This window comes from Procambarus clarkii, chromosome 78, assembly GCF_040958095.1.
Source record: "Procambarus clarkii isolate CNS0578487 chromosome 78, FALCON_Pclarkii_2.0, whole genome shotgun sequence".
Lineage (NCBI taxonomy): Eukaryota > Metazoa > Arthropoda > Malacostraca > Decapoda > Cambaridae > Procambarus > Procambarus clarkii.
Window position 1 is genome coordinate 8,649,673 of NC_091227.1, and position 14,441 is coordinate 8,664,113.

At 49.6% G+C, this 14,441-nt stretch overlaps 2 protein-coding genes across 2 annotated transcripts in view; both read right to left on the reverse strand.

Annotated features, from left to right (window-relative positions):
* The window catches only part of LOC123746157 (leucine-rich repeat neuronal protein 2), a 581,329-nt gene that overhangs the window by 69,018 nt on the left and 497,870 nt on the right, over positions 1-14,441 (reverse strand). The window lies entirely within an intron of this gene.
* Positions 1-14,441, reverse strand: part of LOC138357437 (mucin-2-like) — a 52,880-nt gene that overhangs the window by 24,845 nt on the left and 13,594 nt on the right. Inside the window, exon 3 of the mRNA XM_069314289.1 lies at positions 9,226-9,334. Within this exon, the coding sequence (XP_069170390.1) occupies positions 9,226-9,334 (109 nt within the window). The remainder of the gene's footprint in view (positions 1-9,225; positions 9,335-14,441) is intronic.

Consider the following 14,441-nt stretch of genomic DNA (forward strand, 5'->3'; position numbering starts at 1 on the left):
CACCGCCACAACCTCTGCCCCCCCACCGCCACAACCTCTGCCCCCCCCCCACCGCCACAACCTCTGCCCCCCCACCGCCACAACCTCTGCCCCCCCACCGCCACAACCTCTGCCCCCCACCAACACTCGCCACCGCAGCTTTACTCAGCCAATTAAGTAAAGGGAGCTTAGTGTAGTGGCTGGCCTTAATGCGTACCTCGCTCCCTGTCCACTCACCAGAATTACCAGGAGCATGACCTGGTGGTGCAGGCAGCCAGCCAGCCTGACCTGGTGGTGCAGGCAGCCAGCCAGCCTGACCTGGTGGTGCAGGCAGCCAGCCAGCCTGACCTGGTGGTGCAGGCAGCCAGCCAGCCTGACCTGGTGGTGCAGGCAGGCAGCCAGCCAGCCTGACCTGGTGGTGCAGGCAGGCAGCCAGCCAGCCTGACCTGGTGGTGCAGGCAGGCAGCCAGCCAGCCTGACCTGGTGGTGCAGGCAGCCAGCCAGCCTGACCTGGTGGTGCAGCCAGCCAGCCAGCCAGCCTGACCTGGTGGTGCAGCCAGCCAGCCAGCCAGCCTGACCTGGTGGTGCAGCCAGCCAGCCAGCCAGCCTGACCTGGTGGTGCAGCCAGCCAGCCAGCCAGCCTGACCTGGTGGTGCAGCCAGCCAGCCAGCCAGCCTGACCTGGTGGTGCAGCCAGCCAGCCAGCCAGCCTGACCTGGTGGTGCAGCCAGCCAGCCAGCCTGACCTGGTGGTGCAGCCAGCCAGCCAGCCTGACCTGGTGGTGCAGCCAGCCAGCCAGCCTGACCTGGTGGTGCAGCCAGCCAGCCAGCCTGACCATCATGGTACAAACAGGCAGGTTACAGCAACATTACTCAGCAACTAGCCTCAACAGCGGCCCCTGACCCTCGAGAAGCGCTAATCTGTTTCTGACAATCTAATTACGTCACTCACCATCTCCGTCACCAGCTCCACCCCCCCCTCCCCTTCACCGCTGGCAGGGACGAGGACGGGGATAGAAAGTTATAGAGGGCTACGTAGAAAAGAGAATAGTGAGAGAGGTGGATTTGAAGCCGTGACGAGCAGTTAGGAAGGCGAGAATAGGGCGGAGCAGGTGACAGTAGGTAGGTGACGGTGTAAGTACACAAGAGTAGGGAAAGTATAGAGTAAGAATAAACACAAAGAGGGGAGGGAAAGAGAGGGGAGGGAAAGAGAGGGAAGGAGGGAGAGATGCGAGACAGGGGATAGACAGAGGAGAGAGGGGGAGGGGAGAAAGGTAGGAGGGGGGTTGGAATAAAAGGTACGAGGCAGTAAGTGTTAAATTTACATCGTTATAACCTGAAAACACATTCGGCTTGTGAGGCAATATTAGACGTCATGAAGTGGAATACCCGCCTCCCTCGTCACAACACACACCTGCTCCACTATGCCACACAGACACACACACACACACACACACACACACACACACACACACACACACACACACACACACACACGTACGTTGAGTCAGAGCTCAACCCCCGCAAACACAACTAGGTGAGTACAACTAGTTGAGTACACACACACACACACACACCTGCTCCACTATGCCACACACACCTGCTCAACTATGCCACACACACACACACACCTGCTCCACTATGCCACACACACACACCTGCTCCACTATGCCACACACACACACCTGCTCCACTATGCCACACACACACACACACCTGCTCCACTATGCCACACACACACCTGCTCCACTATGCCACACACACACCTGCTCCACTATGCCACACACACACACACCTGCTCCACTATGCCACACACACACACCTGCTCCACTATGCCACACACACACACACACACCTCCACTATGCCACACACACACACACACACCTGCTCCACTATGCTACACACACACACACACACCTGCTCCACTATGCCACACACACAGACACACACCTGCTCCACTATGCCACACACACAGACACACACCTGCTCCACTATGCCACACACACCTGCTCCACTATGCCACACACACCTGCTCCACTATGCCACACACACACACACCTGCTCCACTATGCCACACACACACACCTGCTCCACTATGCCACACACACACACACACACCTGCTCCACTATGCCACACACACACACCTGCTCCACTATGCCACACACACACACACCTGCTCCACTATGCCACACACACACACACACACCTGCTCCACTATGCCACACACACACACACCTGCTCCACTATGCCACACACACACACACCTGCTCCACTATGCCACACACACACACACCTGCTCCACTATGCCACACACACACACACCTGCTCCACTATGCCACACACACACACACACACACCTGCTCCACTATGCCACACACACACACACACACCTGCTCCACTATGCCACACACACACACACCTGTTCCACTATGCCACATACACACACACACCTGCTCCACTATGCCACACACACACACACCTGCTCCACTATGCCACACACACACACACACCTGCTCCACTATGCCACACACACACACACCTGCTCCACTATGCCACACACAAACACACCTGCTCCACTATGCCACACACACACACACACCTGCTCCACTATGCCACACACACACACACCTGCTCCACTATGCCACACACACACACACCTGCTCCACTATGCCACACACACACACACCTGCTCCACTATGCCACACACACACACACCTGCTCCACTATGCCACACACACACACACACACACACACACACACACCTGCTCCACTATGCCACACACACACACACACACCTGCTCCACTATGCCACACACACACACCTGTTCCACTATGCCACACAAACACACACCTGCTCCACTATGCCACACACACACACACACCTGCTCCACTATGCCACACACACACACACCTGCTCCACTATGCCACACACACACACACCTGCTCCACTATGCCACACACACACACACCTGCTCCACTATGCCACACACACACACACCTGCTCCACTATGCCACACACACACACACCTGCTCCACTATGCCACACACACACACACACACACCTGCTCCAATGCGCTCACACACACACCTGCTCCAATACGCCACACACACACACACACACACCTGCTCCAATACGCCACACACACACACCTGCTCCAATACGCCACACACACATACACACCTGCTCCAATACGCCACACACACACACACCTGCTCCAATACGCCACACACACACCCGCCCCAATACGCCACACACCCGCCCCACTACGCCACACACCCGCCCCAATACGCCACACACCCGCCCCAATACGCCACACACCCGCCCCAATACGCCACACACCCGCCCCAATACGCCACACACCCGCCCCACCACGCCACACACCCGCCCCACCACGCCACACACCCGCCCCAATACGCCACACACCCGCCCCAATACGCCACACATCCGCCCCACCACGCCACACATCCGCCCCACCACGCCACACATCCGCCCCACCACGCCACACACACCGCCCCACTACGCCACACACCCGCCCCACTACGCCACACACCCGCCCCACTACGCCACACACACCGCCCCACTACGCCACACACCCGCCCCACTACGCCACACACCCGCCCCACTACGCCACACACCCGCCCCACTACGCCACACACCCGCCCCACTACGCCACACACCCGCCCCACCACGCCACACACCCGCCCCACTACGCCACACACCCGCCCCACTACGCCACACACCCGCCCCACTACGCCACACACCCACCCCACTACGCCACACACCCGCCCCACTACGCCACACACCCACCCCACTACGCCACACACCCGCCCCACTACGCCACACACCCGCCCCACTACGCCACACACCCGCCCCACACCCGCCCCACTACGCCACACACCCGCCCTACTACGCCACACACTTACCCCACTACGCCACACACCCGCCCCACTACGCCACACACCCGCCCCACACCTGCCCCACTACGCCACACACGTGCCCCACACACCCGCCCCTCTCGGCTGTCCCCACCACAAAAATGTGTTCGCCCGATTTTATCATCTTCCTTCACTTTTTTCCGAGGTCGTAAATTTGTGTGGCGCAGAAAGCGGTGTCCGGGTCCCCTATCGCAGCATAATATTACATTCCTGGTGAAGTTTGATCGGTGTAATGAATTCCCTGTCCAACGGCCCTCCCCTCCCTCCCTGTCCAGCGCCCCATCCCTCTCATCCCCTCTGTCCAGCGCCCCCTCCCTCTCCCCCTCCCTGTCCAGCTCCCCTTCCCTGTCCAGCGCCCCCTCCCTCTCCCCCTCTCTGTCCAGCGCCCCCTCCCTCTCCCCCTCCCTGTCCAGCACCCCCTCCCTGTCCAGCACCCCCTCCCTGTCCTGCGCCCCCTCCCTCTCCCCCTCTCTGTCCAGCGCCCCCTCCCTCTCCCCCTCTCTGTCCAGCGCCCCCTCCCTCTCCCCCTCCCTGTCCAGCGTCCCCTCCCTGTCCAGCGTCCCCTCCCTGTCCAGCGCCCCCTCCCTCCCCCCCTCTGTCCAGCGCCCCCTCCCTCTCCCTCTCGCTGTCCAACGCCCCCTCCCTCTCGCTGTCCTGGACCCCCTCCCTCCCTCTCTCCTCGCGGTCCAGCGACCCCTTTCCAATCCTCTCTGTAGGGATGAAGAATATTGTGTGGAGGGTTGAGGGAAGGATATCATGCGCCATGGAAGGTAGGGGTAGTGTGCTGAAGGGAGCTTGAAGGCTTGAGGAACACTTACAGTACCTGGTTGATAGGGTTCTGGGAGTTCATACAAGAGTTTACATTCTCGTAAAGCCACTGGCACGCGTAACGTTTCGGGCAGGTCATTAATCCTAATTTCCCCGGAATACGACCCCGCCGAATCGTTTAATAACCAGGTATCCATTCACTGCTGAGTGAACAGAGGCTACAGTTAAGGATTGGTGCCCAGTTAATCCTCCCCGGCCAGGATTCGAACCCAAGCCATAGCGCTTGCGAAACGCCAGGCGAGTGTCTTACCACTGCGCCTGGCGCAGTGGTAAGACATGCTCCGTGCTTCATTTGCTCCCCAAGCCCGGCTCGAGGCCAGGATTGACTTGTGAGAGTTTGGTCCAACAGGTTGTTGCTTGGAGCGGCCCACATACCCACCACAGCCCGGTCGCTGGGAGGGTGTTGAACAACCGTGGACCTCTGATGTTTATACAGTGTTCTCTGACTGTGCCTATGGCACTTCTGCTCTTCACTGGTTCTATCCGGCATTTTCTTCCGTATATCCTGTCTATGGAAGTAACATAGTAACTATGACAGAAACCTGTCTATACTGGCCGGTAGCTTGGTGGGAATGCCGAGATGTAAGCCATCTTACATCTCGGGGCAGATCTTAACTTTATATATATATATATATATATATATATATATATATATATATATATATATATATATATATAATAATAATATTCGTTATATATATAACCCGTGTTGTCTTCCTCTTGCTCTAGCACTGTTGTCTTCCTCCTGCTCTCAGTGTTGCAGAAAACAGGATGGAGAAGCTGTGAGACACGCTGGAATTTCTGAGGCTAGCAAGTGTTTTTCTTGGCCAAAGTCGGCATATCTAAGAGGCTTTGTTGAAGGACTTTGCCAGACGAGGTACGTAGTTGTGTTGTGTGGGAGTGTTGGAGCTGTGTTGTGTGGGAGTGTTGGAGCTGTGTTGTGTGGGAGTGTTGAGGCTGTGTTGTGTGGGAGTGTTGAGGCTGTGTTGTGTGGGAGTGTTGAGGCTGTGTTGTGTGGGAGTGTTGAGGCTGTGTTGTGTGGGAGTGTTGAGGCTGTGTTGTGTGGGAGTGTTGAGGCTGTGTTGTGTGGGAGTGTTGAGGCTGTGTTGTGTGGGAGTGTTGAGGCTGTGTTGTGTGGGAGTGTTGAGGCTGTGTTGTGTGGGAGTGTTGAGGCTGTGTTGTGTGGGAGTGTTGAGGCTGTGTTGTGTGGGAGTGTTGAGGCTGTGTTGTGTGGGAGTGTTGAGGCTGTGTTGTGTGGGAGTGTTGGGGCTGTGTTGTGTGGGAGTGTTGAGGCTGTGTTGTGTGGGAGTGTTGAGGCTGTGTTGTGTGGGAATGTTGAGGCTGTGTTGTGTGGAAATGTTGAGGCTGTGTTGTGTGGGAGTGTTGGGGCTGTGTTGTGTGGGAGTGTTGGGGCTGTGTTGTGTGGGAGTGTTGGGGCTGTGTTGTGTGGGAGTGTTGAGGCTGTGTTGTGTGGGAGTGTTGAGGCTGTGTTGTGTGGGAGTGTTGGGGCTGTGTTGTGTGGGAGTGTTGGGGCTGTGTTGTGTGGGAGTGTTGGGGCTGTGTTGTGTGGGAGTGTTGGGGCTGTGTTGTGTGGGAGTGTTGGGGCTGTGTTGTGTGGGAGTGTTGAGGCTGTGTTGTGTGGGAGTGTTGGAGCTGTGTTGTGTGGGAGTGTTGAGGCTGTGTTGTGTGGGAGTGTTGAGGCTGTGTTGTGTGGGAGTGTTGAGGCTGTGTTGTGTGGGAGTGTTGGGGCTGTGTTGTGTGGGAGTGTTGAGGCTGTGTTGTGTGGGAGTGTTGAGGCTGTGTTGTGTGGGAGTGTTGGGGCTGTGTTGTGTGGGAGTGTTGGAGCTGTGTTGTGTGGGAGTGTTGAGGCTGTGTTGTGTGTGGGAGTGTTGAGGCTGTGTTGTGTGGGAGTGTTGAGGCTGTGTTGTGTGGGAGTGTTGGGGCTGCGTTGTGTGGGAGTGTTGAGGCTGTGTTGTGTGGGAGTGTTGAGGCTGTGTTGTGTGGGAGTGTTGAGGCTGTGTTGTGTGGGAGTGTTGAGGCTGTGTTGTGTGGGAGTGTTGGGGCTGTGTTGTGTGGGAGTGTTGAGGCTGTGTTGTGTGGGAGTGTTGAGGCTGTGTTGTGTGGGAGTGTTGAGGCTGTGTTGTGTGGGAGTGTTGAGGCTGTGTTGTGTGGGAGTGTTGAGGCTGTGTTGTGTGGGAGTGTTGAGGCTGTGTTGTGTGGGAGTGTTGGGGCTGTGTTGTGTGGGAGTGTTGAGGCTGTGTTGTGTGGGAGTGTTGGGGCTGTGTTGTGTGGGAGTGTTGGGGCTGTGTTGTGTGGGAGTGTTGGGGCTGTGTTGTGTGGGAGTGTTGGGTCCTGTTTTCTGACATAGTGTAAAGTTTTTCTTTTTTAAAGATGGAGAAATAAAATACATATTTTGTATATATAAAATACAAAATATAAAACACACACACATTATATATATAAATAAATAAATTTTATATATATATATATATATATATATATATATATATATATATATATATATATATATATATATATATATATATATATATATATATATAGGGGTACCACCACTGGTTTAATTAAAGGGACCCACATCCTCGAAGAAGAAAATAAATAGTGTTCAGAGAAGACCTTGTGGATTCTCACTGAATACTTTAATCTTTTCCTCTCCTACCACCCCTATTATTTTTTTTTTTTTATTTGATTTTATTGCAATGTTACAGTTTACAGAAAACACACACTTATATAACAATATAACAATATACCAATCAGTGTTCGAAGACCTCGTCCAGTTCCTCGGGGGTCGGGTGCGTACCCAAGATACAACACGCATTTCCCCTCTGAACAGCGACACTATATATATATATATATATTTCACTGATCCACTTCACGCAAACCCTAGCAATAACCTCCAGGTAAATTCCAGGTAGCTACCACCACATTACAGCAAGCACATGTAATCATTTAGTTCTAACTAATCTAATTAAGAAAACGAGCATGGAGGAATACTTGGCGGGGGTAACAAAAATATTTTGTGGCGTGTTAAGTTTTAATGACGCAGGCCACGCTAACTTCTCTAGGGTTAGTTTATTCATGCTACTATTACCCTCTGCAGGCTTGGCGCGTCCGTATTCAGGTCCGTCGCGGCGTCTGTATTCAGGTCCGTCGCGGCGTCTGTATTCAGGTCCGTCGCGGCGTCCCTATTCAGGCTACGACGTCCCTATTCAGGCTACGACGTCCCTATTCAGTCTACGACGTCCCTGTTCAGGCTACGACGTCCCTGTTCAGGCTACGACGTTCCTGTCCAGGTTACGAGTTTGCGAGTGTGGAGAACAAGCAGAGCCAGAGATAGCGAATTCACACATAGGAGGAGGTGGAGTTCCAGGCTCTTCCAAGAGTGAGCTGGAGACTCCAACCCGTTCTCGCAAATTCGTAAAGTCAATATTGACTTATTAACTACGTGCATAGGTGATATACTTAACATAATAGATACCCTTAAAAAGATTCATAGAAAACACCGACCATACCTAACCTTGTTAGTATGTTAAGATAAGCATCTTATTGCTTCGTAATTACAATTATTACTTAACCTATACCTATTATAGGTTAGGTAATAATTGTAATTATGAAGCTATAAGATGCTTATCTTAAGATACTAACAAGGTTAGGTAAGGTCGGTGTTTTCTATGAATCTTTTTAAGGGCATCTATTATGTTAAGTATGTCACCTATGCACATATTTAATAAGTCAATATTGACTTATTAAATTTGCGAGAACGGGTTGGGAGACTCCTAGTGGCTCTTTGGGTTTATGGGCCGCAAGTAAAAATATCGTGGCTGGTTACTAGGAGAGCCTGGTCTCGGGCTGGTCACCAGGAGAGCCTGGTCTCGGGCTGGTCACCAGGAGAGCCTGGTCTCGGGCTGGTCACCAGGAGAGCCTGGTCTCGGGCTGGTCACCAGGAGAGCCTGGTCTCGGGCTGGTCACCAGGAGAGCTTGGTCTCAGGTTAGGCTGCGAGAAATATTTCCTATGCTCGTCGTATTTCCTTTTGCCCCACTTGTCATGTAAGCCAAAACTCTGATATACCCACATCCAATGACGTTTTTATTGTGGGTCTATGCAAGCATATTTGTTGTTAGCATACTGTACTTTGGTACAGCTGCATCAGCCACCCAAGACTATAGGAAGAGTTACATAGTATGTGATACTTGAGAAATACCCATCTCGCAGGTCATTTTTTTTATTAACACATTTATGTACATCTGCATTTGTGCAGCTACCCTAGACTATATGAAGGGGAGAACAGTGTGTCAAAAGGCTACGCGATGCTAAAATCCCCATCACACAGGATGGTTAGTCATACAGAGACATGTGATCAGTAGTCTGCGCTGATAGACTCTGGGTGCATTATGAGGATGTCATCAAGAACAAGAGAGTGAATAAAGTAATTGCAAAGCTTCAGGTACCTCATGCCAACTGGCCTGAAAAGTCTGATAACTGGGCATTCGGTGATGTAGTGTGGGAGATCATGCCGCAGTTCCTGCTCACAGAGTTTGCACCTGGAGTGCTCAGGATTGGGAGATCCGTCACCTGTTGCCACAAGTCCATAAATATAGGTTTCAGATCTGAACAAATTGTAGCTTTTTATACTGGTGCTTTCAGGTCGTTGGGAGTCAATAATTTCTTTCCTATCAAACTTGAGTGTTTGGAACAATGTAGTTTTGACAGCAGAAATGGGGATACCTAGGTCTAATTCAACTTTATCTTTGTTACACGTTAATTTGGCTGCAATGTCTGTCTCATTATGATCGGTTATATCTCGCAGGACATATTTAGACGGCAATATAAAGTCTAAGGAGTTGGATAGGCACGTTTCAGTGTCTAAGAATAAGACTAAAATTTAGAAAATGTTCACAACTCGACTGATAGCAGAAATGGGTGTTCACAGTCCACCACAGAAATAGTGGAAATGGCATTAGGGTGTTCACAGACGTCAATACGATGACAAGACAAACGTAATTAATAGCATGTACTAACATTGTATTTTATTAAAGGTCTGATGAAAGCCATAAATAAAAATGGTGTCACGGTGAAGAGGTCTATTGGATCTATGTGACAATGTTCACGGAGACTCAGGCAAGAGGGTTAAGGTCCCTAGATAATACTTGTTAATAGTGGTCCAAGTAATACAGTATTTAGGATATTATTAGTGGTCCAAATATTCTAAATATTTTATTCAGTTAATATTGCCGTAGAGGGAGAGAGTTAGGGCAACTAACACATGGTGAGAGGACACAGTAAAGCATCTTGAAGAACAATAAACTGCCATAACACTGTTCCATGCTTGTGTTCTACCCTCCGCCAAGGGTTAATGATCGAGGTGGTCAATGTTAATTAGGTTAATTATTATCCATGCAGGTCATGCACAGTTACTGACATGGTCATATCCCATGTGTTTAGTGGGTTATAATTACTTTTCATTACAAGAAAATGAATTAGTTTAAAAATTCCTCTTTGGTCATTACATGACCAGCTTCAGTCTTGCAATACTGATAACCAATATTATTAGTCAGAGTTAAGGAGAACTGACTCACCATCTTGCAGCTAAACTCTGCTTTTAAGGGAATATTAAAGAATTTGGCCAAATAAAAATATTTAAAAGAGGGAGAAATTTGACAATGACTATTGATGAAGGTAAGTTACCAAATTATACACTTGTGGACAGATTATCTGAACTCAGGTGACGGGCAGGAGGAACGTCAATCAAGGACGGGGATAGATTACATGTAGCCGTAGTGACGGTGTCCAGGCGCCGAGACAGTCGCGGCCTCACAGCTGGACTATTGTCCTTGCTTAGTGCTTGTCCTTGCTTGTCCTAGACTATTGTCTATTGCTTAGTGTTAGACAGGGGGGGTTCTAGGCATCCCGGGGAAGAAGGGGTGAGAGAAAGGGGTGTTGTTGGGCAGTGAGGGAGGGAGATGCCTGTAGGGGAAGGATAACCTAGGGCCAGATTCACAAAGCAGTTACGCAAGTACTTACGAACGTGTACATCTTTCCTCAATCTTTGACGGCTTTGGTTACATTTATTAAACAGTTTACAAGCATGAAAACTTGCCAATCAACTGTTGTTATTGTTATAAGCAGCCTCCTGGTGCTTCGGAGCTTATTAACTGTTTAATAATTGGAAACGGAGCCACCAAACATTGAGAAAAGATGTACAGCTTAGCAAGTGTTTGCGTAACTGCTTCGTGAATCTGGCGCCTGAGGTGTGGGGTTGGAGCTGCTAACAGGGGGATAAAGAAGTACCCTTGACGGCTTGAGAAGAGTTTAGGAGTCGGCCACAGGTATATGGAAGATCATTCCCTCCCTAGTCACCTTAACACTTATACTATCTCTAGCCTATTTCAAGCTCTCCCCCTACCATTCTGCCCCTACCCTTATATTCTGCACCCCTACCCTTATATTCTGCACCCCCTCCCCTCTCGTCTCTCCCTTCCCCTCGTCACACACAATAACCCTCGTCTCATTACTTCCACGTATTCCTTCCCTTGCCCCCACCACCCTCTCCTTGCCTCCACCGCCCTCCCCTTGCCCCCACCCGCCCTCCCCTTGCCCCCACCGCCCTCCCTTTGCCTCCAACGCCCTCCCCTTGCCCCCAACCATTCCCTTTCCTGTTCAATTATCATATTCATCCTCTTATCTGGCAAGACTCAATTCTCAGACGTTTATAAAGACACAAGAAACGTAATTTAAAGAACGGGAAAATCCCCATAATAAAAACTGACCCAAAAGCAGCGAATTCGATTACAAAAAGAAAGTGAAGGAAAAAAGTAACGATTATTTGTGTGACGGTGAAAGAAGGGAAGAGAAGCCAGGTGGAGAGACTTCTAAAGTCAGTATTTTCTCTTATTTTTCTTTTATCTTTAACGAATTACTACGAATTGCGGCTCATATTGAGGTGTAATGCCTTGTGTACACCCCCCCCCCTCTCCCACACACACACACACACACCCCCCCTCTCCCACACACACACACCCCCCCCTCCTCTCCCACACACACACACACGATGTTTGCAGACAAGGCGAAGCTAATGAGAAGACTTGTGACTGAGGATTGTAAGATTCTCCACGACGACTTAAGCTGCAAAATTGGTCCGAGAAATGGCTACTGGAGTTCAACACTACCAATTGTAAGGTGGTGGAAATGAGAAAAACAGTACACAATGAAGAGGGAACTACTTCCCTACAACTACTAGACAAAAAGACCTGGAAGTGGACATAACCTAACTCCGGAGGCTCATATAAATAGGATAACGTCAGCAGCATACTCTACACTAGCAGAAAATCATTCAGGAACTTAAGTAAGAAAGCATTTAGATGCCTGTACACCACCTACGTGAGACGAGTTTTAAAGTATGCTGCCCCATCGCGGGGCATCCGAGTAGAGAAACACACAAAGGAACTCTAAAAGATTCAGAAGGTTTAACAAGGTTCGTCCCAGAGTTACGAGATATGGAAGATGAAGAGAGATTGAAAGAACTAAACCTGACGACGCTAGAAAAGATGAGGACAGGGGGGGGGGACATAGTAGAGACGTATAGAATACCTAGAGGAATTGACGAAGTGGAGAATGAGTAAATGTTCACAATGAATACCAATAGTACAAAAGGACATGGCTGGGAGCTTGAGACTCAAATCAGTCATAGAGATGTTAGAAAGCTTTAATTCTATTAGCGTAAGAGTAGTAGGAAAACGGAAGGAACTAAAGGAGCAGATTGTACAAGCAAACTCCATTCATGATTTAAAAAATAGATATGATAGGGAAGTAGGTCAGGAGTCATTGCATTAGACAACTGGCAGATGGAAAAGCGAGGTCCTGGAGATAATGTTCGATCCTGCAGGGACAAATAGGTGAGCACGCACACACACACACAACCCCCCCCCTCTCACACACATAAACAAACCCCCCCTCACACACACACAGAAAAAAAATAAGGCAAGAAAGAGAAGGGTGGGCAGACTGCATATTTTTGGATTGTCAGAAAGCCTTTGATACAGTGCCACACAAGAGGCTAGTGAAAAAGCTGGAGATGCAGGCTGGAGTAAAAGGGAAGGTACTTCATTGGATAAAGGAGTACCTAAGCAACAGGAGACAACGAGTCAGTTTGAGGTCTCAGTATGGCGAGACGTTACGAGTGGAGTCCCGCTGGGGTCAGTCCTTGGACCTATACTGTTTCTGATATATGTATATGATCTCCCAGAGGGTATAGAATCGTTTCTCTCAATGTTTGCCGATGATGCAAAAATTATGAGGAATGAAACTGAGGATGATAGTAGGAGGCTACAAGATGACCTAGACAGACTGAGTGAATGGTCCAACAAATGGCTGTTGAAGTTCAACCTGAGTAAATGCAAAGTAATGAAACTAGGCAGTGGAAACAAGAGGCCAGATACAGGATACATAATAGGAAATGAAGTACTTAATGAAACGGACAGAGAGAAAGATCTAGGAGTTGATTTAACACCAAACCTGTCTCCTGAAGCCCACATAAAAAGAATAACGTCTGCGGCATATGCGAAGCTGGCTAACATCAGAACAGCATTCAGGAGCCTGTGTAAGGAATCATTCAGAATCTTGTACACCACATATGTAAGACCAATCCTGGAGTATGCGGCCCCAGCATGGAACCCGTACCTTGTCAAGCACAAGACGAAGCTGGAAAAAGTCCAAAGGTATGCCACTAGACTAGTCCCAGAACTAAGAGGCATCAGTTACGAGGAAAGGCTGCGGGAAATGCACTTTACGACACTGGAAGACAGAAGAGTAAGGGGAGACATGATCACAACCTACAAAATCCTTAGGAGAATCGACCGGGTAAACAAGGATAAACTATTCAACACTGGTGGGACGCGAACAAGGGGACACAGATGGAAACTGAGTACCCACATGAGCCACAGAGACGTTAGAAGGAACTTTTTCAGTGTCAGAGTAGTTAACGGATGGAATGCATTAGGCAGTGATGTGATGGAGGCTGACTCCATACACAGTTTTAAATGTAGATATGATAAAGCCCAGTAGGCTCAGGAATTTGTACACCAGTTGATTGACAGTTGAGAGGCGGGACCAAAGTGCCAAAGCTCAACCCCCGCAAGCCCAAAAAGGTGAGTACAAATAGGTGAGTACACACACACACGACTTAACTGATTGAAGTTTCTGGACTAGTTTTGTGCCGGGAACAAGCCCCGGGGAAATAAACAATGTTGCTTTAGCATATAATTCCATTTACAATGACAATTTCTCCAACAAAGCCTAATTTAACTTTTTCTCAATTTCATGCGTATCCCAAATGGCTTCTCGAGTTTTAATTGAGAACCAAATCCTGGCGTTGTAAATCCGTTAACATTTCAACGTGAAAATTTCAAGTGCATTTCAACCTGAAATTAGCTTTGTGTGTGTGTGTGTGTGTGTGTGTGAGAGTGTGTGTGTGTGTGTGTGTGTGTGTGTGTGTGTGTGTGTGTGTGTGTGTGTGTGTGTGTGTGTGTGTGTGTGTGTGTGTACTCACCTAGTTGTACCTAGGAATTTACGTATTTATTATAGGAATTTATCATCATCATTGCTGTAGTTGTAATATTGTATTATTTTCTACCTGTGTATAATATTTTGTAAAATTTCTGCAATGTTCATTTGTACATCTATA